The following is a 21,341-nucleotide window of genomic DNA, read 5'->3' as shown; positions in this document are numbered from 1 at the left end:
TACTATAGAAACGCAGAAGGAACTGTTATTTCCTGATTATAAATTGGAATTTCACAAAGTAGTCAAAAGGCACTGGTATAATAAACAAGACAAAAACACCCAAGCCACATTTCTGTTCCAAGAACATCGTATTTTAGAAAGGTCAACTTACCAAATCATGTTTCTGCCTAAGGCAATGACAACTTCACTCTGAAATCGGAGCATTTACCTCATCTGAGGTGTCAAACACATCGAGCTAATGCTAACTTATCTCAAATGTGGTTCAAACTGTAATCCAAAATCAACCACAAGGGTATTTATGGGATAAAATAATAGAAGCCATTGTTTTACCTGTGCCACTTCTTCAAAATCTTCATGACGTTTCTGCAACGCTCTGGCCCGATGAAGAGATTTCCCCACACCTGTATGTTTGCTCAGAAATGCTTCTCCGTGGTTCTCGATCCAGTCTAGCACCTACAATGAAATACAGGTACATATGCCATAAAAACAATGTCCTGCCATGTTCAATATTTAAGGTTATCCAATGAAGACCCCTTCTGTTGTCAAAACTCTGTAAGAAACAAGAAGCAAATGAGAAAAAAAAAATGGGAAGAAGTAATTGGATACCAATTTAACACACTTGATAATTACAAGCTGATAATCACATCAGCTTTCCCAGCAGGACTTTAATCATCTCTTACATTAAAAGGGTAAATCTTTCTAGGTATAAACGTTGCATGCAATAATGATTAAATTAAATCTCAACTTATCTATGCACCACTGGGCCACCAAACTGACTGGTTTTGTATAAGACAGTGATTAGGAAGTCACACAGGGCCAATTTAACTTACCAATTTTATAAGGCTTAAAGCTACACTACTAAGGCAAGTCAAGTTTAACTACAGAGTCATTTTTTTTCCATCTCTTCTTTAGAAGACTCAAACACATGAAGTAAAACCTAACACTTATATGCCTCAGTCTTGAGCTTGGATAATTTATTCTTTAAACTAAGATGCTGCAAAAGCTAAGCATTTCATGAATTTAATTACTTAAAAGTTCTTGCTAGGTGAAATCCACCACACTAAAGAAAAAGTAAAAGCAAAGCAGTACAATCTGACGTTTTAAACTTCGTAGTTGGAACTGAGTAGTTCATTGGGTCTCATACTTAAATCACAAAACGCTGACAATATCTAACAAACTAGAGTTGAGCCATGAACAATATGGGTTTGAAATACACAGGTCCACTTTTATGTGGTTTTAAAAAATAAGTACAGTCGGCTCTCCGTACAGAAGGGTTCTGCATCCACAACCAAATGAGGACTGAAACTACAGTATTTGCAGAACGTGAAGCCCACATATACAGAAGGCCAAACGCAGGACTTAGGCACCCAGAGATTTTGGTATATGTGGGCAGTCATGCAGACACTGAGGGACAACTGCATTTACACTGCATCAAATGCCCACTTTGTCCTCTTTGATGGACAGGAGATAACTAGCAAAAAACTAAGTCAGTGATGTCTTTAGCTAAAAACTAAAAACTTTAAAAGATTTTAAATATTTAAACATATTTGTTAACACACAGCTATAGTATTGAAGGCTCACTCATACTTTGCATGTTGTAACTCTGGTGCTCTCTTTGTCCATTCAGCCTGCTCTAACAAAACACCTTAGACTGAGTAATTTATAAACAACAGAAATGTAGGGCTTCATAGTCTGGACACTATGAAATCCAAGATCAAGGAGCCAGGAGACTCAGTGACTGGTGAAGGCTTGTTCCTCGCTGAAGGCACCTTCTATGTGTCCTCACATGGAGGAAGGGGCCAACGAGCTCTCTCAGGCCTCTTTCATAAGGGCACTAATACTATTCACAAGGGTGAGGCCCTCATGGCCTAATTCCCTCCTGGAAGCCCCACCTCTTCTGGAGTATATTTCAACATGAATTTGGGGGAACACAAACATTCAGACGATGCAGATCAAAATGACCTTGGACTAAAGAACAAATGGGCACACACAGCAAAGACAGTGGTCTAGAGGGCAATCTGGGAAGCCAACCAGCCATGGCTCTGCTAATGGCAAAATAAAAGGGGCTTAGCTTGTGGTTCCTTGCCCTTGATCAACTGTACTGTAGAGAGATCAGCCATGTTCATGGATATAGGGGAAAAAAAAGCAGCAGCTGGTGAGGATCAGAGCCTGACATGTTACTCATTGCTCCAAACCACTGACCTTCACACCTGAGGGCCTGGCAGAGGGTCCTTTCTGCCCAGGGTCTAGCAAAGTTAGTATTACAGGTAAATTGCAGACCTTAACAAACCTCTCATGGTCCTCTCATGGACCCTTCTAGAACTGGCAGGCACTGAAATCAGACGTGTAGGAGGTGTAGGGTGGGGGTGGAGGCCGAGCCTGGTCTCATTTCCACCCCTCCATTTCCAGCCCCGCTATACAGAGACATAGAATTTAGCTGTGTGCTCTTGGGCAAGTTCCTTACTCCTTCTCAGCTTCAGGTTCCTTACCTGCCCAGTGGTGACAGTCACAGGTAGCTGTCAGCATTCGATGGCCTCTATGTCAAGCATCTGAATGTCAGTGTGGCAAATGGCATCCCCGCCTATAACCAGAACTCATGGCAAGCTTCCATCTCATTTCACGCTCCTGATGGCACAGGCTGTACATATTCCATTTTAACTAGTGTATTCAGTACATTATTTTAACTAGAGTATTGAGTGCATTGTTTTAACTAGCGTATTAAGCTCATTATTTTAACTCGAGTATTGAGCACATTGTTTTAACTCACGTACTGAGCACACTAACTAGTGTATTGAGCACATTGTTTTAACTAGTGCACTGAGTGCGCATTACTTTAACGAGTGCATTGTTTTAACAAGCGTATTCAGTGCATTGTTTTAACTAGTGTATTGAGCACATTGTTTTAACTAGCGTATTGAGCTCATTGTTTTAACTAGTGCATTGTTTTAACTTGCACATTGTTTTAATGTATTGAGTGCGCATTACTTTAACTCATGTATTGAGCACATTGTTTTAACTGGTGTATTGAGTGCTTTGTTTTAACTAGCGTATTGGGCGTGCACTTCAACTCGTGGATTGAGCACATTGTTTTAACTAGTGTATTGACTGCATTGTTTTAACTAGTGTATTGAGCACATTATTTTAACTCATGTATTTAGTACATTATTTTAACTCATGTATTTAGTACATTATTTTTCTTTCTTGGGATTAAAAAGAGAGTCCTATAAGGTATTGCTACATTCACCACCTGATTTCCAAGCAGACAAAGAGTTGCTGAGTTGTTTGTCCCACAGTCTATTATATTATAAAACACAGGTCCATTCCACAGCTAAAGAAATGTCTCAAGGACAACTTCTGGACCTCTCAGCCTTGAGAATGGATACATTTAATGGAATGTGCTCCTGGGCATGAGGCCAAACCATGCAAAAGAGAAGTATCAAATATTTCTAGCTTGAAAAGAATTTAGAGGTACATAAGTAACACCTCTGCTACAGTTCACCTGCCTGTAAGATCTATAGGAGGGCTAAGGAGACTTTTTTAAAACTATATGGTATATTCGGTATATTACTCAACTTACGTAAAGAGAAAAATTAAGTCACCAGTAAGCAGCAAACCTGATGATTACTGGAAAGTCCATGGAGACTTGAAATAAGGGCACAATTTCAAAAAATAAAAGATAAACGTTATTTGGTAGAAAGGGCCAGAGGAAGCAAAATACAATATTTTTAAATTAATAAAAATTTGTTTCCGGCCAGGCGTGGTGGCTCACACCTGTAATCCCAGCACTCTGGGAGGCCAAGGTGGGCAGATCATCTGAGGTCAGGAGTTTGAGACCAGCCTGCCCAACATGGTGAAACCCTGTCTCTACTAAAAATACAAAATTAGCCGGGCGTGGTGGTGCACACCTGTAATCCCAGCTACTTGGGAAACTGAGGCAGGAGAATCACTTGAACCTGGGAGGCGGAGATTGCAGTGAGCCGAGATCATGCCATTGCACTCCAGCCTGGGCTACAAGAGGGAAACTCCGTCTCAACAACAACAACAACAACAAAAAATAAAAATAAAAAAGAAACTTGTTTCCAAGTATTTTAGGAAGTTTTAAGTTAGAAATAAAAGCTGCTATAAACCAACCACTCAGGATTATAATGGGTATTTTTCTTTTATCAGTGATTCCTTCAGACAGAAATGTAAATACCAAGTGAAATTGTATTTCCAATAAACATGAAAATCATTCAAAGGAATATGTACAAATTCCAATAATAATTTCCACTTTATTAAAATAATTGCAGACAGCTATGAAATTCAGCTAATATTGAAAACCAAACTCCCCATGAGGCTGTTGATTCTAAGTATGGGTAGATTATTCAGATTACCCAGTGATCTTGAGTCAATATACCTGGTCTAAGTAACACTTTAAAGACATGCTTGTGAAATCTTCCCATTTAAAACATACGAAGATAAGCAAATTACAGGCCTTTATCTATCCAGTCCAACCAGCTGCACCTCCGTCCCCTTCCCAGACAGTCCTGTCATCTATTTGCTCTGTGTCCTCAACTCCACAGACAATAAGGCTGGCCTGGTGGGGCTTGCTGCTTCCCTTACAGATGAAAAACACAAAAGCTGATCCCTTCCCATGGCTACTCTGCACAGAGGCAGAAGAGCAAAGCTGGAGACCACCACCACCTTCCTCTCTGTTCAGAGGGTGTGGTGTGGGCTCATTCCTCAGTACACCAGTGCCCTCTAATGGACAAAATGACAGTCCCAAGGTCACGGTTGTTCCAAAGTGGACCGCCCACACTTGAAACAGTTACCATCGCTCAGTACCTAAGTCAAATGTCAGAAGGCGGAAAGCTGTTCAGAATGTTTAGCTTAACTTCCTGTTTGTAATGAAAAGGAAACCAAGGCCCTAATTGCAAGACTGAACGTGATGGTGGTATGATTACGATCATTTGACGAGCAATCATCTCGCCATCTGAGCACATGCTGTGGAAGCAGCCCCTGACCTAAGGCTGTGCATGCAGTGAGCCACCCATCCTCACAGTGAGCCAGGGGTAGGGCGATCCCTATTCTCTTACAGATGAAGACACAGGCAGGGCCCTCTGTGACTTTATGGGAAAGCCTGACTGTGCACTAGAAGCCAGGATGCCTGCCTCAGGGCTCATCCTCCCGTCTACACTGCCTCTGCCCTGACATACAGGTGAGACGAGAAAGGAAAGAACTCCGCTTTTGTTTCAGAATGGTTCAGGCTATTGGGTAAGTAACCTCTTAGGAAATGATGCTATCACAACACTCAGCAAAACTGAGTTAGGGTAAATCTGCGAATAGTTACCAACCCTTGATTAGATGTGACAGGAACTGGCCACAGGTAATGCTTCCCCTGAGTCCCGCTGCACAGTTCTGGCATCCTGTATAACCTATTTGTAAAATTATTTTCTGTAGTAGGTCCCTACTATCTAATACTCAGTATTTGTGGTCTTGTAGAGTATTTACGGATTCCTCTTTCTCAGTAATTACTATTTAAAAATTTGTTTAAAAATTTCTCTGTCTCTCTTTCTCTCTCTGCTATGGTTTGTTTGGCCCTGCCAAGTCCCACACTGCAATATGATATCCAGTGTCAGAAGTGGGGCCTATTGGGAGGTGTTCCAGTCATGGGGGCAGATCCCTCATCAGTGGCCTGGTACCACCTCAAGGGAGAGAGTGAGTCTAACTCTTAGTTCCTGCAAGAGCTCATTGTTGAAAAGAGCCCAGCACCTCCCTCCTCTTTCTCTTGCTTCTCTCTCGCCATGTGTTCTGCACACGCAGCTCCGGCTCCCCTTTGCCTTCCATGCTGAGTGGAAGCAGCCTGAGGCCTCCCCAGAAGCACATGCTGGTGCCATGCTTCTTGTACAGCCTGCAGAACTGTGAGCCAAATAAACCTGTTTTCTTTAAAAATTACCCAGCCTCAGGTATTCCTTTATAGCAACACAGACTAAGAAACACATACTAAACCCTCATCAAATAGGACAGTACTTCAAAGCCTACCTCACAACAACATACAATGTGAAAACCAATATAAATGATATTTTCCCTTTGAAATGCAGAGGTGTTGATTGCAAATACTTCCTAGAATAGTTTTCTATCATGGTCATGCATCACGTCATTGCCATCAGCTCCATTTATTGAATGACTGTTCTATGCTCTGCTTGGGAGGGCAATACAGTTCCATTATCTCAATCACAGAAAGCTCTGAAATTCCAAATATTTTTTCAAAACTTGGTTCTAAAAATTCATCTGTCAATAAAACCTAACCTGAGGGTACTTACAGTCTTTACTGAGTACTTAATAAGTGCAAGTCCTTGAACATTCAGCTATAGAAATAGCCATGCATTTGATAATGGGGGGCTGTCCAGATGCCACCAGAAGTGTTAGTATTATACACTGTGTTACTTTTCTAATCTTTGAGAAATTCTGAATTCTGAATCACAAATAAAAGCTACAAATAAAAAGAGAGCAGACTTTTATCATTATTTCTATTAAGCAAGAAACTGAGGCTCGGATAAGTAACCTGCCCAAGAAAAGAGATTCAAATGGAGGTCTTCTCAACTCCAAGCTCACTACATTCCACTTCAGTTTGTAAATACTGTCTTTAAAATATTTCTAAAACTAGAGTTCCATCTCTAGAATTGCTACTTGAAAAACTACATAATACATCTGACATAAAGCGACCAAGAACATACTAAGCCAGTTTGTTTTTACAGGTAATTCTGGATCCAAAGAGCACACAGAGAAAATAGATAATCATCTGTCAACTGCAGCCACTGTTCTCAAGATACAATACATAATGAATTAGTGTGTTTTAAGTCAAAACAATGAGAACCCCTTCTAAGTCACATCTTACGCACACAAAAATGAAAATAAGCTCCTCTGATTCTATAATCCATTTAAAGAATACATGAAACAAATGAAAAGCAAAGGTAAATCTAAAATACTCTGAATTTGTTCTTTTTTATACAAAGTCAGATTTTTTTTTTTCCAGTTGCAAAATAAAGATTTCCTCCCTGCCAGCCCACATTCTCTATAAAACCAAAATTAACAACCTGGTTCCATTTATTTTAGTTACTCAATCACTGTCTTTTATTTACATCGCTGGGGAAACTGATAGAGAAATGAACATATTACATTCTGAGCTTTCTTGACTATCAAATCAATGGTATTTTAGGGATATACAACAAAAGATGACTCATTGACTAAGCAACATCATTTCAGATCGGTTAAACCTAAGTAGGTGGCCATAAAGGAAGACTTTCATGTAGATAATGTTAATTTTTATTAAAGGCTGGTGTTTGGCAGTGCTGTAAGGATAGTCAATATTATGTTACTAATGAAATTTACTTACAAAGTAAAAATCACAAATGAAGGAATCCTTCTGAGTTTAAATTACTGGAATTCATATACTACTCATCCTGTGTTAGTCTAGCTCACACTTTCCTTCCTAGTGCTCTGGCGTATTTTACTCATGAAATCACTGGTCTTATTTTTCCCTCTCCCACGGAGCCAAGCTCAGGAAGACCCCAGATCGCATCATTCACCCCCAGCTGTCTAATCGCCACGCAGCGGAGCGAGGGAGGCCTGAGATAGCTGAGTGGGGCTGCAGAGTGGTCATGGGAGCTCCTTTTCCCTTTCCATTGATTCCCTCCCTCCTAAAGGACTAAACTCCTCTCTCTCTCTCTCTCTCTTCTTAAGTGGCTGTTTTCCTTCATAGTCACGGGCAATCGCAGCTTCTAGGAAAGCCTCTTCCCTGTGACTAAAAGCACCACTCAAACATTCTTTCTTCAGTATCATGTTGATTTTACTCTTTGCTTAGCTCAGAAGGTAGGCGTCCTCCTCAGACCCAGAGCGGTGACACAGAAAAAAACACCAAGAGGTTCTCGGCGCTTCTGCCAAGCCATTCGACTTTTCCAAGGCTTGCTTTTACTACCTGGAAAATGAGGGGGCTCTGGCTTCAAATTCTATTGTGTGTGTGACTACTTTTAAAAGTGAAATGAAACAGACACAGAATTCAAGACACATTTGTGGGCTTTGGGGACCAGGGGAAGGGTGGGAACTTTTGAGGTCTAGCATTCACCACAGACTGACATTGAAGATGTTTTGGATGAGGGGTATGTGGGAAGGAGCCAGCCCTTTCCCCAGCCTTTGTCCTCTCACTGTTAAATCTGCAGCTCCTTCCCGGCTGTGGTTCCTGTGATGGCTGGATTCCAGTCCTGCCTCCTCTGTGCTCACTACTGCAGAAGGTAATTACAAGCTGGCTCCAGACCCACCAGGAAGATCAGCAGGCGGCCTCTACCTGCGCCCAGTAGTTCCCAATCCAAAACCAAGCCTGTGCCTCCACTCAGCACTCCCTAACTCTAACAGAGAACTCAGAGAAGATGGTAATCCTGTAGCCATTCTAATTAAGAGACACAATCAAAACTGCGAGTGTGGGAGTGTAAACAGAAGCGAGTGTTAAACAGCTAGGGCTATATGATTCTGACAAGTGGAATCAGAAAACTCCCTCCTGACTCAATGAACAGATGACAAGGGAGTTCAGGAACTCAAACTTCACTTAAAAGCTAGGTCTAGTGTAGGTGATGCTAAACCTAGAGCTCCTGAGAGTCAGGCTTCCTGCAGAGCTGGCTTTTGCAGGCAGAAGGAATAGGCTGGGACCCAAGGCAAATCTGTGAAATGACTTCTCTATAGACCTGGGATGTGTTGCTTTGCCTCTTAGGAAGTTGGAGGAGGCCAACTTCCCTCCTCCAGCTGGAATTCAGCATAAAAGACCCTCATTTTGCATTCAAATGACCGAAATCCTCATGAGAGATCTCACACTTCCAAAATTCCCATGCACTGAAATTATCACTTCCTTCCTTGGATACCCCTAGTTCCCCAACGCCAATCAAAGATTCCATTCCTTCAGGCAGATCTCCCAGATATAAGACCAACCCTCCCCCATTTTAGAATAAATGAAGCAACTTTTAACCCCAAAGATTCTTTAATTAGCAAAATTGGGGAATTCCTTAAATTCCTTCAACTACTCATTCAGTCATTCAACAAATACTGACATCCGCTCTTCCAGACACTTGGGAAACACCAGTGAATGAAACACTGAAGGCTGTCTCTGTGGTCCTCACGTTCTTACTCTCCAAGACTTATTCACCCATGACTTGCAGGGGCGTTGTATTAGTCTGTTCTCAGGCTGCTAATAAAGACATACCCGAGACTAGGTAATTTACAAAGGAAAGACGTTTAACAGAGTCACAGATCAGCATGGCTAGGGAGGCCTCACAATCATGGCAGAAGGCAAAGGAGAAGCAAAGGCACATCTTACATGGCAGCAGGCAAGACAGCTTGTGTAGGGGAACTCCCCTTTATAAAACTATCAGATTTCACAGGACTTATTCACTATCACGAGAACAGTACAGGAAAGACCCACCCCCATGATTCAATTACCTCCCACTGGGTCCCTCCCATGACACGTGGGAATTATGGGAACTACAATTCGAGATGAGATTTGGGTGGGGTCACAGCCAAACCATATCAGGTGTCCACATGGGAACCTGACCAGGTTCCTGGCCTTTAGGTTCGCTCCTGCTATCCACCGTCCACTGCCTACAGCATCAAGTTAAAAGGCACAGAATAGGAGATCTTTGAGCTTTGAACTCAATGAGGTGAAATGGGTAAAGTTCAATGGGCCAGCTGTGAGCATGCAGAGAGGAAAGACACATACATGGCAGTGAGCACCCACGAAGCACCAAGATGAGCTTGGTGCTGCTCAGACGTCACACACAGCCCTGGCACCATGCACTGGCATTCAGTGCAGGTAAGCAAGAGCTCCTTCAACAGGGGCCCAAAACCCTCATCGTGGGGGCCATGTTTTCTGTGCCTGACCCCACGTTTTCTGTGCCTGATCCCATTTTCTGTGCCTGACCCCATGTCACCTTGCCAGCACCAGCCCCACCTCATACCTCCCCATCCACACTAGGCACTTGCCACTCCTTGGATGGGTCCTGCCTCTTCTGTCCTACTCTTGCTGGAATTCCCAATGCCCACTCTTCAATCTACTGACCTTCTCCTCATCCTTCAAACAGCTGCTCAAACTCCACCTCTTCCACGAAGATAATCCTACTAGCCCTCAATATGATAGCTGCTACTTGCCCCTCTACTGTAGGACCTTTCGTTTTTCCTTGTGCATTAGACCCTCGACGTTTGAGAAAAATTCAGAAAAAGCTCTCAGGAACACCCAAATTTGCACAAATCACTGAAGTGTAGATATGCCCCCATCAAAATGCATATGCTGCAAGGCAATCAGACACCACAGAAGAGGTCGCCAGTTTCATTCACTCCTGATAGCACCTCACTCCTGATAGCACCTTGACAGGCAGGATTCAAATTTATGCCTTAGCAAATTATACTCCACAATAACCAAAGACATGAGTGTTGCAGATGAGCCTGGCACAGTCAAATTTAGTAGACTACAAAACTATCTGCTAAAAATAATCTGCTCTTACCAGATTATAAATTCCTTGAGAAAAGGAACTTGGACCCTGTCAACATATTTATCCCTGAAACTTTCAGAGCATCGCACATTCAATTAAGGTATTTTGGAAAGAGAAAAAAAGAATAAAGTCTGGACAAGAAGAATTTAGAGTGGACTTGGTTTGCCTGATCATTTTTTTAAGAATATTAATTAAAAACTGGTCCAACATGGCCCTGGAGGGTCCTGCCAAGAGACACTTGCAAGGAGGTGGCGCTCACACATGAAGGGCTGCGGGAGAAACAGGGGCTTTGCAGAAGGCATCCCTGCTGAGGGGCTTCCTCTAGGGGACTCAGTCGGCTTCAGGAAAGCAAACCTATGGGGCCACTCACTGTTCCTGACATGCTGGAGTAACTAAATCTCAACAATCCAAGAAGAGCCAGGCCAGCCAAACGGGTGAGGCAGAAAAACAAGTCTGATGGCATCCTCTTTGGACTACTTCTACCCATCTGAACAGGTAAAGCAAAAATTAGTTACCTTCTTAGAGAAAACTAAAGCATACTCTAAACTAGAAAACAGTGTGTAGCAGTAACACAACTATTCATTCATTCATTCATTCAACCAAACCTTCGCTGAGAGTTACTCTGATAACAAACATAAGGCAATGGAGAGATGTATATTATCTGATCATTAGGAAATGTGATAAACAATTTCCATTTTCTTTTAAAGTGAACAATGGCAAAGGCAGTCAGCATGTGCATCTGGGAAAGTCCTCAGCAGGTCTTCCCAATTCCCCGCCCAGCTCTAAATTGGAAACACGGTAAGTGTGCTACACACAGCAGCTTCAACCACCTTTCCTGCCATGCCCGACTACCATCCGAAATGCCTTCTACACAGAAGTTATGAATTGGCCCCCGCTTATTAAGAGGGGAAAAAATTAACCACGAAACCAAAATTAACCATGTTTTACAAACCAAACTCCCTCTGTCATCCTCCCCCATTCGGTTCCTCAGGGCCCACTAACAGACATATTTACTCCTTCAAATATTTTTCAACAGACAAGCATTTACTCCTCTGGGGTTGCTTTCATAAAACTGTAATCATTCCATGCCTTGCCTATTGTTCAGTATTTTGCTCTTCCTTTTTCTCAATGTATTTACAGGTGCTTCTGCATCGCCCAAAACAAACGAAAACCACTGTGGTGTCTCTAACTGGCCTACTATGTTCTTATGGATTTCGGTTACTACTGTCTTTACAAATTTATCTTCTGCTGGTAACGTCCTTCTAAAGTACTACTATTTTTCTTTCATTTATTCTTGACTTGCCTCTCCTACTCTATGCTTAATATGGCAAAAACTTCCCTATGTGTCATTAATTCCTTGAGTTTCACAAACACGTTTTTGGTTTTGACATCCTATTGTCACAGTATTTGCTTTGATTCATCTTATCAGCCTCACTCTTTACCTCGCAAGTCAAAGCCTACAGAGCAATTTCTTGTTCACATAACAAGTCCAAACCATTCCAGATCATTCATCAACAAAAATATTTACCTTAGTGAGCAATATCTATTTTCTATAGAATGCTAACAGGACCATATATGCATTATGTGTATTGAAAAAACACTTTCTCCTGCTGACATCCAAGCCAACATGCTGTTTGAGCGAGAAAAAAAGCTAGCTTAAAGAACTGGCCTCATAATTATCATAATTACCTTCCTACTTGTTTGCTGTTTTTAAATTCAAGCACATTAAGTATTTGGCACCAAATTAGATGGCCAGATTCAGCCTATTCCCAAGGGCTTCCTTACCTTGTGCCCTTTTCTAACCTAAGCATGAGGTTAGAGAAAGAAGAGCCATGAGAAATGGGGTGTGGGGGGAAAGGAGGTGGTGCCCTTGCTGCTGCTCCCTTGGAAGAGTTAATGAGGCCCCCTCTTGGGAAGTGCATCAGTCCACTGATGTGGAATTATGCTCGACCTAAGGGATACAAGGAATGTGGGGAATTTTTCAACAATTAGATTTAAACTGCCAACATTTCATGGTTTCTAGAAGTTTTTGGACAATTCAAAAACACGATTATTCATGATTCCATTCCCACAATGTCTGTCCTCTCAATCCCTCACCACTCAACACTGGCTCCACCTTCTTCTCTCCTGCACTGTATTCTTTCTCTGGCAATTATCTTCTTGGACTAAAACAACATTGTTAAGAAGCATGAATAATAACAAAATGATCATTCCTGAAGCACTTTGTATATGTAACCTTCAGAGAACTCAAAAAATAAAATTAGAATCAAAGCACGGTATATGAAAATTAAAAATTACAGGGCCATTCAGAGTCTTTTTTTTTTTTTGAGATGGAGTCTTGCTCTGTCACCCAGGATGAAGTGGAGTGGTGTGATTTTGGCTCACTGCAACCTCTGCCTCCAGGGTTCAAGTGATTCTCCTGCCTCAGCCTCCTGAGTAACTGGGATTACAAGCATGTGCCAGCATGCCAGGCTAATTTTTTTTTTTTTTTTTTTTTGAGACGAAGTCTTGCTGGAGTGCAATGGCGCAATATCGGCCCACTGCAACCTCTGCCTCCTGGGTTCAAGCGATTCTCCTGCCTCAGCCTTCATAATAGCTGGGATTACAGGCATGTGCCACCACACCTGGCTAATTTTTGTATTCTGAGTAGAGACGGGGTTTCACCATGTTGGGCAGGCTGGTCTCGAATTCCTGACCTCAGGTGATCCACCCCCTCGGCCTCCTAATGTGCTGGGATTACAGGTGTGAGCTACCTCGCCTGGCCTGATTTTTGTATTTTTAATAGAGACAGGATTTCACCAGGTCAGCCAGGCTGGTCTCAAACTCCTGGTGTCAAGCGATCTGCCACCTTGGCCTCCCAAAGTGCTGGGATTACAGGCGTGAGCCACCGCAGCTGGCCCATTCAGTGTCTTTTGAACTTACCAGATTCATGTGAAGAATGATGAGAATGATGGTGAATGACATAGAATCTCACTCTCATCGGAACACAGGGCGACTCTCCAAATTCCCAGCCCATTCAGCAGAAAACTCACTCACCTTCGCATGACACTCAGGGAGATGGAAACCTGAGATGCTGAGAGTGGCTCTACTGCAGGCTTATCACTGCGGTTCCCTGCCAACTTCCTGAGGCCATGGGCTGCCCTGCATACTCCAGGATTCCTCCTCCTCTGAGGTGACACCTCATTCACTCCCTTGTCTTTCCCTCTATTTGGGGGCAAGGACATGGCTATTATTTTATTTATCCCTAAAGCTATGTCATATTTTATTCCCACAGCTTTAATCCTTAAAACTCTTATTCTATGATAAGGAAGCAAATCAATGGGGAACTGGACTTAGTCTTATTTTTGTTTCTTTAATACAAAAGAGATGTCAACTGCTTAGAAATGAATAGTCATAAAAGTCTACTATTCATCAAGGAGATAACTAATTATAATGCACCTACTGTGTGCCATGGACCGCATTATCTACCATGTGGGAAGTGAAGCATGACCACCTCACTGTTTACGTAGTTGGAAAAGCAGACAAGTGTTAACTAAATTATAACAATACGCTGGTGTGAGCACACCAGCAATATTGTCACAAATAAATATAAATGAGAATGATCCAATTCTAGAAGAAAACTAAGACACTTCTCAGTGTAGGCCCCACATCCTCTCCTGGGTTCAGTGCACAGGAGCTACTGGCTGACAGCAGCCTGAACACACGTTCTTAAGCCCAGTTTTCACTTAGAGTCAACAAAAAAGCTCCTCTCCTTATCTTCTAGTCATCACTCCTTAAGCACAGATCTTCCCAATATGATGATGTATTCAAACTCTACTCAATACAAGCCATTTCCCATGCAGAAGGGCATGAGGCGAAACTGACCTGCTGAACGTCCTGCTGGAAAACACACAGCTGCAGCCTCTGATGGAGCCGGACCTTGCGGTGTTGCCAGATGTTCTCAAGCTGCCGCTGGTGGTGCAGCACCTCGTGGATGACATCCAGGACATGGTGCACAGCCTTGGAGTAGTTGGCAGAGGCCGTCAGGGAATCGGAGCTGCCGGGAGTCAAGGGCCGCTGGAGCTTGTCAAGGAGCGACTTCCCATCTTGGCTCACCTGCCCACAAAAGAAATGAGTGATTCTTCACGATCTGAGGTTTGGCCTAGGCTGTGCCACAGATGCTGTCCTTGGATACATATGTGTGCACCTACAGGCACACATGTACACATACACACATTATACACATACCCAGACATTCACACACCACAGTTTTACTCAGAGGCAGTTTTATATAGGATAAAATTTAAAACAATCCATCAGCTATCCAATGACATCACAAAGCCAAATGATGCAAAACACTAGGTGAAAATAAAAGAACATTAATTACTACAAAACACTGTAGTAAATACTACTCAATGAATAGGCACACTATTTGCCTTAAATGCCATAAATCAACTAACAGAAACTGCATTCCTGGGATATCTGCAAATTAAAATTTAAAAGTAATAATTTTATCTTGAGACATGTTAGAATACAACAGATCATCACAATGGAACAACATTGTTCCTTAAAGCCTCAGTTAAAACAAAAAAATCAATCTAGCACTAGGCAAAGAATATGTACTTAAACTTTCTGACATAGCTGGAGAGCAATTTAACTTCACAAAAGAAAATTTAAAATGCCATTCTATTTGGTTCATTAACTTTAAAAAGTAGTTTTAATTAAAATGCCATCAAGTGCTATATTATGGCAATTTATTCTCAAACTACAATTAAATGAAAGCATTTGGGTTAATCAAAGAAATAAGAAAAGGTGAGGGTGCAATTTAGAAAGAAAAGCATTATGTATTTTTCCTACTTAAAAGTGATTCATAAGACTTAAGAGTAACTAATTATGCCCAGATGTTATTGGGAAAAAAAAAGTGACAATCAGACAACACAAAGTGTGTGTGATGCATAAGGTAACCAGGTGTGGGATGCAGGTGTCTTAAGTAGGGCCTCTTCACATGATCCTTCAGCTTAGATACTTCCAAATCTAAAAACCTCCTTGGGTTTCTAGTAAGAAGAGGAGCAGGCCAGGCATGGTGGCTCACGCCTGTAATCCCAGCACTTTGGGAGGCAGAGGCAGGCGGATCACAAGGTCAAGAGATCGAGATCATCCTGGCCAACATGGTGAAACCCCGTCTCTACTAAAAATACAAAAATTAGCTGGGCGTGGTGGCGGGCACCTGTAGTCCCAGCTACTCGGGAGGCTGAGGCAGGAGAATGGCTTGACCTCAGGAGATGAAAATTGCAGTGAGCCGAGATCACGCCACTGCACTCCAGCCTGGGTGACAGAGTGAGACTCCACCTCAAAAAAAAAAAAAAAAAAAGGAGGAGCAAGTTCAGGGGCACTTTTAACAGACACGAGCCTAGTTTAGAAGAAACCCTTAGAATAAAAAAGAGCACACAGGGAATAGGTAAATGGGAAAAGCTAAAACTGAGAGCCTTTAAACCAAAACCCGGTGGCAAGTGACCCTGAAGAATTTCCTAATCGCTTCCTTTAATCCTCTTCTAACTGCAATTGTGCCAGATAGTAACACATTTACTTTTCAATACCTGAATTTGAGACGTTAGAAATGCTGATTATTCCTTACGAAGGCTTCAGGGTTTAAAATTCACTTAATACAGCCTTACAGCAAAACTTAGGAGGAAATGAGCTCAGCTGACATAGCCAAAGATAACAAAGGAAAAACAAAACAAGTTAACTGCTGAATTAGTGTCAGTTAAAACAAAAATGGAAAATTTAAAGAGTCTTCTCAAGCAGGGTTCTCACTTGTGCCCAGAAGTCACTGAAATTGGTGTGGACACTGTTGATGCAATGATTTTGATGAGAGGAGGCACCATGATTGATTTGGGTGGTGGATTCAGAGAAGCAGGGTACTCTGAAATGAGCAGGATATTAGCACATGGTGAAGAAATGTCCCGCTTTTTGTGATCATCTAAGCAAGGCTGTTTTTAACACATAAATATACGGTTTTTCTCTTTTTGCCCAGTTTTAACATCACTGATCTTTCCACAAATCCAACAACCATGTTAATCAAAGAAAGAAATGTTTGGTTTTCTTTGGAACTTTACAAGAGCTGTTTTCCCTTTCAAAATATTACATGACCACAATAAAACCATTCTCAATACTTGCATCACCAAGATGCCACATGACCAGGCTACAGTTGTAGTTGCTATATTCACAATGGTTTTATATATATGACCAGCATCTGAAGATCTAATTTTTTCACCTACAATAGATGTATTTAGGCATTTATAGACTGAAAAACATTTTATCATAAATCACCTTTGTCTCCAACTTACATTGTATAGCATATAATTTTTATGTACACATATAAATTATATGCAAAGGTAGATTAAACTACGTACGCATTTTATTTCAGGATCCTTGCAATACTGTTGGAAAATGTACACCAGAGCATATGATTTGGTGAACATGTGCCAGAAACTGACAGCTGCTTCCCCAAAGTCCACTCGCCCCTCCTTGATAGCCAAACCCCTACAGTCAGAAACAGCAACACTCCAGCTGTAATGCCACATTTCCCAGCCTTGCTTACATACATGAGTGGCCAATATACAAAAGTAAAAAATGTTGAATGGGAATTCCAGGAAAGCTGTTTAGGGGCTAAGCTGGCAGGTATGCTCATCCCCTTGTCCCTTCCTCCTCCTTGCTGCTAAGAACTTGAATGAGATGGCTGGAGCTTCAGCAGTTATTGATGATTCTGAGGCAATCTTAAGAACAGCAGCCTACCTGCTAAAAAAGGCAACACAGAAAGACAGAAGGATCCAGAGATCCTCTTACTAATAGAGCTACCACACTAGCCCTGGAATGACAGCCTTTGGATTTCTTTTACACAGGGAGAAAGCCAATTTCCATCTTAAGCCATTGTTTTGCAACTTAAACCACCAAATGCAAAAGGACAAGATGAGTTCCCAGCCCTCAGCAAGTTTCCAAAACTCATCCCTGTGACACCATTAATATTCTTCTACTGAGAATGGAGTACTCTAAGCAACAACATTCCATGGAATCTTTCTTTCCTCAAGGGTCTCTGCAACTGTTTAACAGATCTCCATGCCAGAGATCATGACTGGATTTCGAAGGATACACTTGCTCATGGCGGTGGAGGGGTAGTGGGAAATGTCTGCTGAGAAGTCAATACACAAATACCTTAACATAAAACAACTCATTAAGGAAAGCTCCACCTTCTGAGAATTCATAAGCAGGGATTAATGTGTCTGTTGGTCCCACCACTGGTACTGTCATTTACTGATAGTGATAGTGGCAGTAAAGACCCTGGGTGAGAAAACACCTCTTGTACCCACTTTAAAACCAGACAGCATGGAACTCCAAATCCATGTTCAAAAACAGCATTTCTCCAATAAACCTTTCCAAATATGATTCTATATTATTTCAGTACAAGTTTTGTAGATTTGGCAATTAAAAAGTATGATTTAAGCACATAAAGGATGGCATATATAGTTTCACTTTTGGCAAAATGTCTTAGTCTTTGTAATTACAGTAATATTATGTGGAAAAATATGCTACAATTTTACGAAGACTGCTGTTCTGTGGTATAGAGATAATAATTTTTAAATGGTACAGAATAACCAGGAGAAAATTAATGAAAGAAGAGACTGTATAGAGCAGACAAAAAAAATTCATATAAAATGTAAGTGCTAAAAAAAGTAATGTAAGTTTATGGCATGTAGTGTAGTTCTACAGTTTCTTAACTACAGAACCAGGTGAGTGAATTTACTTCAGTTACACATTTTGTTTAAAACTCTGTTTTTAGCTTCCAGGCACTGAAACTCTGAGCCACAAAGAGACAACAGCTGCAAAAAGAAAATCAACCTTATTAAATAGCAGGACTTTCCTATAATAATTTTTTAACCAATCAGATCAGCTCATTTTTCAGTCTGCTCTTTGTTTTTCTTGGAATACACAGCTGGGGAACTTGAAGGGCAATCAAAGTTACATGTTACAAAGATTAACATTTTATAAACAGAGAAACTAAAATGCTCTGATATCCAAATGAGTTCAGAAAAATGCAAGTACTAACTAAAGCAGAAAAAGTAATTAAAGGTAAGTTTAAAATTTTACCATATCAAAGATATGTTTGTTCCTAATATTTAAAAGGTAGTGTAACTATTTAAAATGTAGAACAATGGGCTGGTTCTTGAATATTTACTGTTCATCAGAACTGCACATAGACTTGTAACTTGGATTTCTGCATGTAACCCTTAAAAAGAGCCATAAAACTTCAGAGATTTGCCTATTCTTGTTTCTGGTATTGGGATCTCTACATTTCCTGTAAAATCAGATGAGGGCTGAGTGTTTCCGACAGGAATATTCTTCACCTGCACAAGGGATGAACGTGGCTCTGACCTAAGGAAAGACAGCAGCATCTAGACATTCTTGCTTACCACTGCAAAAGCAACAACTGCCCAAAGACCAAATAAAGATGAGTGACAGCATATCAATTAGGTCCAAACGCAGTGTTTTAGATCTAAAAAGTGCTAGAAAATGGCATTCCCAAGATACAACAAAAACAGGCAAAATACACCAAGACATTTAACCTGTAATAAAGAAAAAGTGTTCCTTCAAAACTTTTATGAAATGAATTGCACTATTTCTGCTGACTCAAAGCCAACACTGTTTTAATTCTTTTCCAGGCTTAGCTCGCCACAGCCTGCAGAGCACAGACCTCCACACGAAGCCTGGGAATGATTTCACTCTCCTCTACAACTCTTGCTGAACTTATTCTCATATCAAGGTTCTAATAAAGCAGAAAAGAATGAAAACGGGTCAGCAGGTAACCACCCAGCTTATTCTGCAGCAACAGTTGACATTCCTCGGCTAAACAGTTGAACCCTTCTGAGTAAGGAGGTTCCAATCTGTCTTCAGATGGCTACATAAGATGCTCCTACCAACAGTGCAGGTCAATTACCTCCTGAAAGGTCATGTGTTCCCAACGACAGATACTTTCCCATGCTTCAGGGAGAACACAGAGAAAACTGGTTCCTTCTCCAGGCAAAGTTCTTATAGGATGGACCTCCAAATGCTGATTTCTATTTCTTTCAGCTATTCAGTTTCTTATTCAAAACCAGATCAGTTTACCTTGGTTTGACTCTCTGACACCTGTAAACCTGGGATTATCAGAAAGGAAAAACCAAAATAAGACCAAAACAGGAAATGCCTGGAGCAGCCCAGTTGGCGTGAGTCAGGTCCATGTGCCTGACATGCGTGTTCCATAGACTGCACCTGGGCTCTACTTTTGTTGCTCTTATATTTCAAGTGCTTGCAAGGCCTCAAGCTGAGTTTGGGGTGAGAAGACAGCTGTCATATGGGCTGTTGGCTCTGATACTATGGCAGATGCTGACTACAGCACTGCATGTCACTACATTAACACTACGATCTTTAATGAGGCTTTATACAACTGTGATAGAAGTGAGAGCTGGGCGCGGTGGCTCACGCCTGTAATCTCAGCACTTTGGGAGGCCGAGGTGGGTGGATCACTTGAAGTCAGGAGTTCAAGACCAGCCTGGCCAACATGGCAAAACCCTGTCTCTACTAAAAATATAAAAATTAGCCGGGCCTGGTGGCACATGCCTGTAATCCCAGCTGCTCAGGAGGCTGAGGCACAAGAATCGCTTGAACCCAGGAGGCAGAGGTTGCAGTCAGCCGAAATCGCACCACTGCATTCCAGCCTGGGCAACAGAACAAGACTCCACTCCACAAAAAAAGAAGTGACTCTACCGCAAGGGAACCAAGCTTCCACATACATCACAGAGAGGTGGTTTTTTGGTTTTGAGAAGTTTCCTATCCAGATGACTCATTTTGCTGTGTGTTTTCATCTTATGCTAATAGCACTGACCCTGCCATCACCCATTGATACAGTGCCTTTAAACAGGAGCTCAACCAGCTTTGCAGGCAGCAAATCAGCCATTCCCATGAGGCCCTGTTGAGGCACACACTAAGTTGGCACATTTGTTAAACTGAGAAATGGATGCAGAAACTAAGCCCTGAAGTCACATGAGATCCAGCAGGCCAACGCCCCATGGCACTTCGCCTTGCTTGTGCTCCGCGGCTGCAGCAGTGGCCCTTTGGTGGATGTGTGGCTGCTTACTATGCAGTCTCACCTTGCAATCCAAACACCTGGCATTGAGGCTTGTGAGGCAACACAGGCACACTGAGATGAAAATCATTTTTATATATTCAGTTTGTTGAAAAACTGGTAGCTGAGTTGGCTTACTTAAAATGTTAAAAATGACTACAACTTATCTCCGACGTTTACACTGCTTCACTCTCTTGTGATCAACTGTAGCCAACAAGATTAGCTCAGACCTGGCAAGCTGAAGCAAGTGAGTGTTCAGGAGGCCCAGGTGCGTTCCTGTTGCTAAAGCACAAACAGGAGTGACACGGGCAGGTCTAATTTAAGCACAGCAGAGCAGGTGCTTGCATCTTGGAAGAAAAATGCTGGGAAAGTTTCCCAAGGCAAATTTATATGATCAGAGACTAGAAACTATAAACACTGTTCAAAGAAAAAAAATTGTAGAGAAAATGGAGGGAGGAGGAGAGAAGAAAGGGAATAAGGAAGGACCGGAAGAGAGAGGCAAGGAAAAGGAAATAAAAAAGCAAAGCAAGCCCTGCTTACAAGTACTCCTACCCCCGCATGACCCGGCATCCAGTTCCATGTCTAGCACTTAGCAGGGGCTCCTCAGCAGACCCCCAGCTCTTCAGAGCAAGCTCAGGAGTGCTGCTCAGCATGTGATCTGTGTACCACTGGCATCAGTCGCTGCAGCACTA

General features: G+C 41.9%; 1 protein-coding gene across 8 annotated transcripts in view; it reads right to left on the bottom strand.

Moving 5' to 3' along the window:
- Positions 1 to 21,341, bottom strand: part of TRIO (trio Rho guanine nucleotide exchange factor) — a 371,165-nt gene that overhangs the window by 183,598 nt on the left and 166,226 nt on the right. For all 8 annotated transcript variants that reach the window (XM_063664670.1, XM_054489144.2, XM_054489145.2 and 5 more), the window contains exons 9-10: positions 14,376 to 14,606; positions 331 to 453 (exon numbers count right to left, since the gene is read on the bottom strand). In XM_063664670.1, the coding sequence (XP_063520740.1) occupies positions 331 to 453; positions 14,376 to 14,606 (354 nt within the window). The remainder of the gene's footprint in view (positions 1 to 330; positions 454 to 14,375; positions 14,607 to 21,341) is intronic.

Source organism: Pongo pygmaeus, chromosome 4, assembly GCF_028885625.2.
Source record: "Pongo pygmaeus isolate AG05252 chromosome 4, NHGRI_mPonPyg2-v2.0_pri, whole genome shotgun sequence".
NCBI classification, from domain to species: Eukaryota; Metazoa; Chordata; class Mammalia; order Primates; family Hominidae; genus Pongo; species Pongo pygmaeus.
Note: the sequence above shows the minus strand (reverse complement) of the source record. Positions and strands in the feature narration are given on the sequence as shown.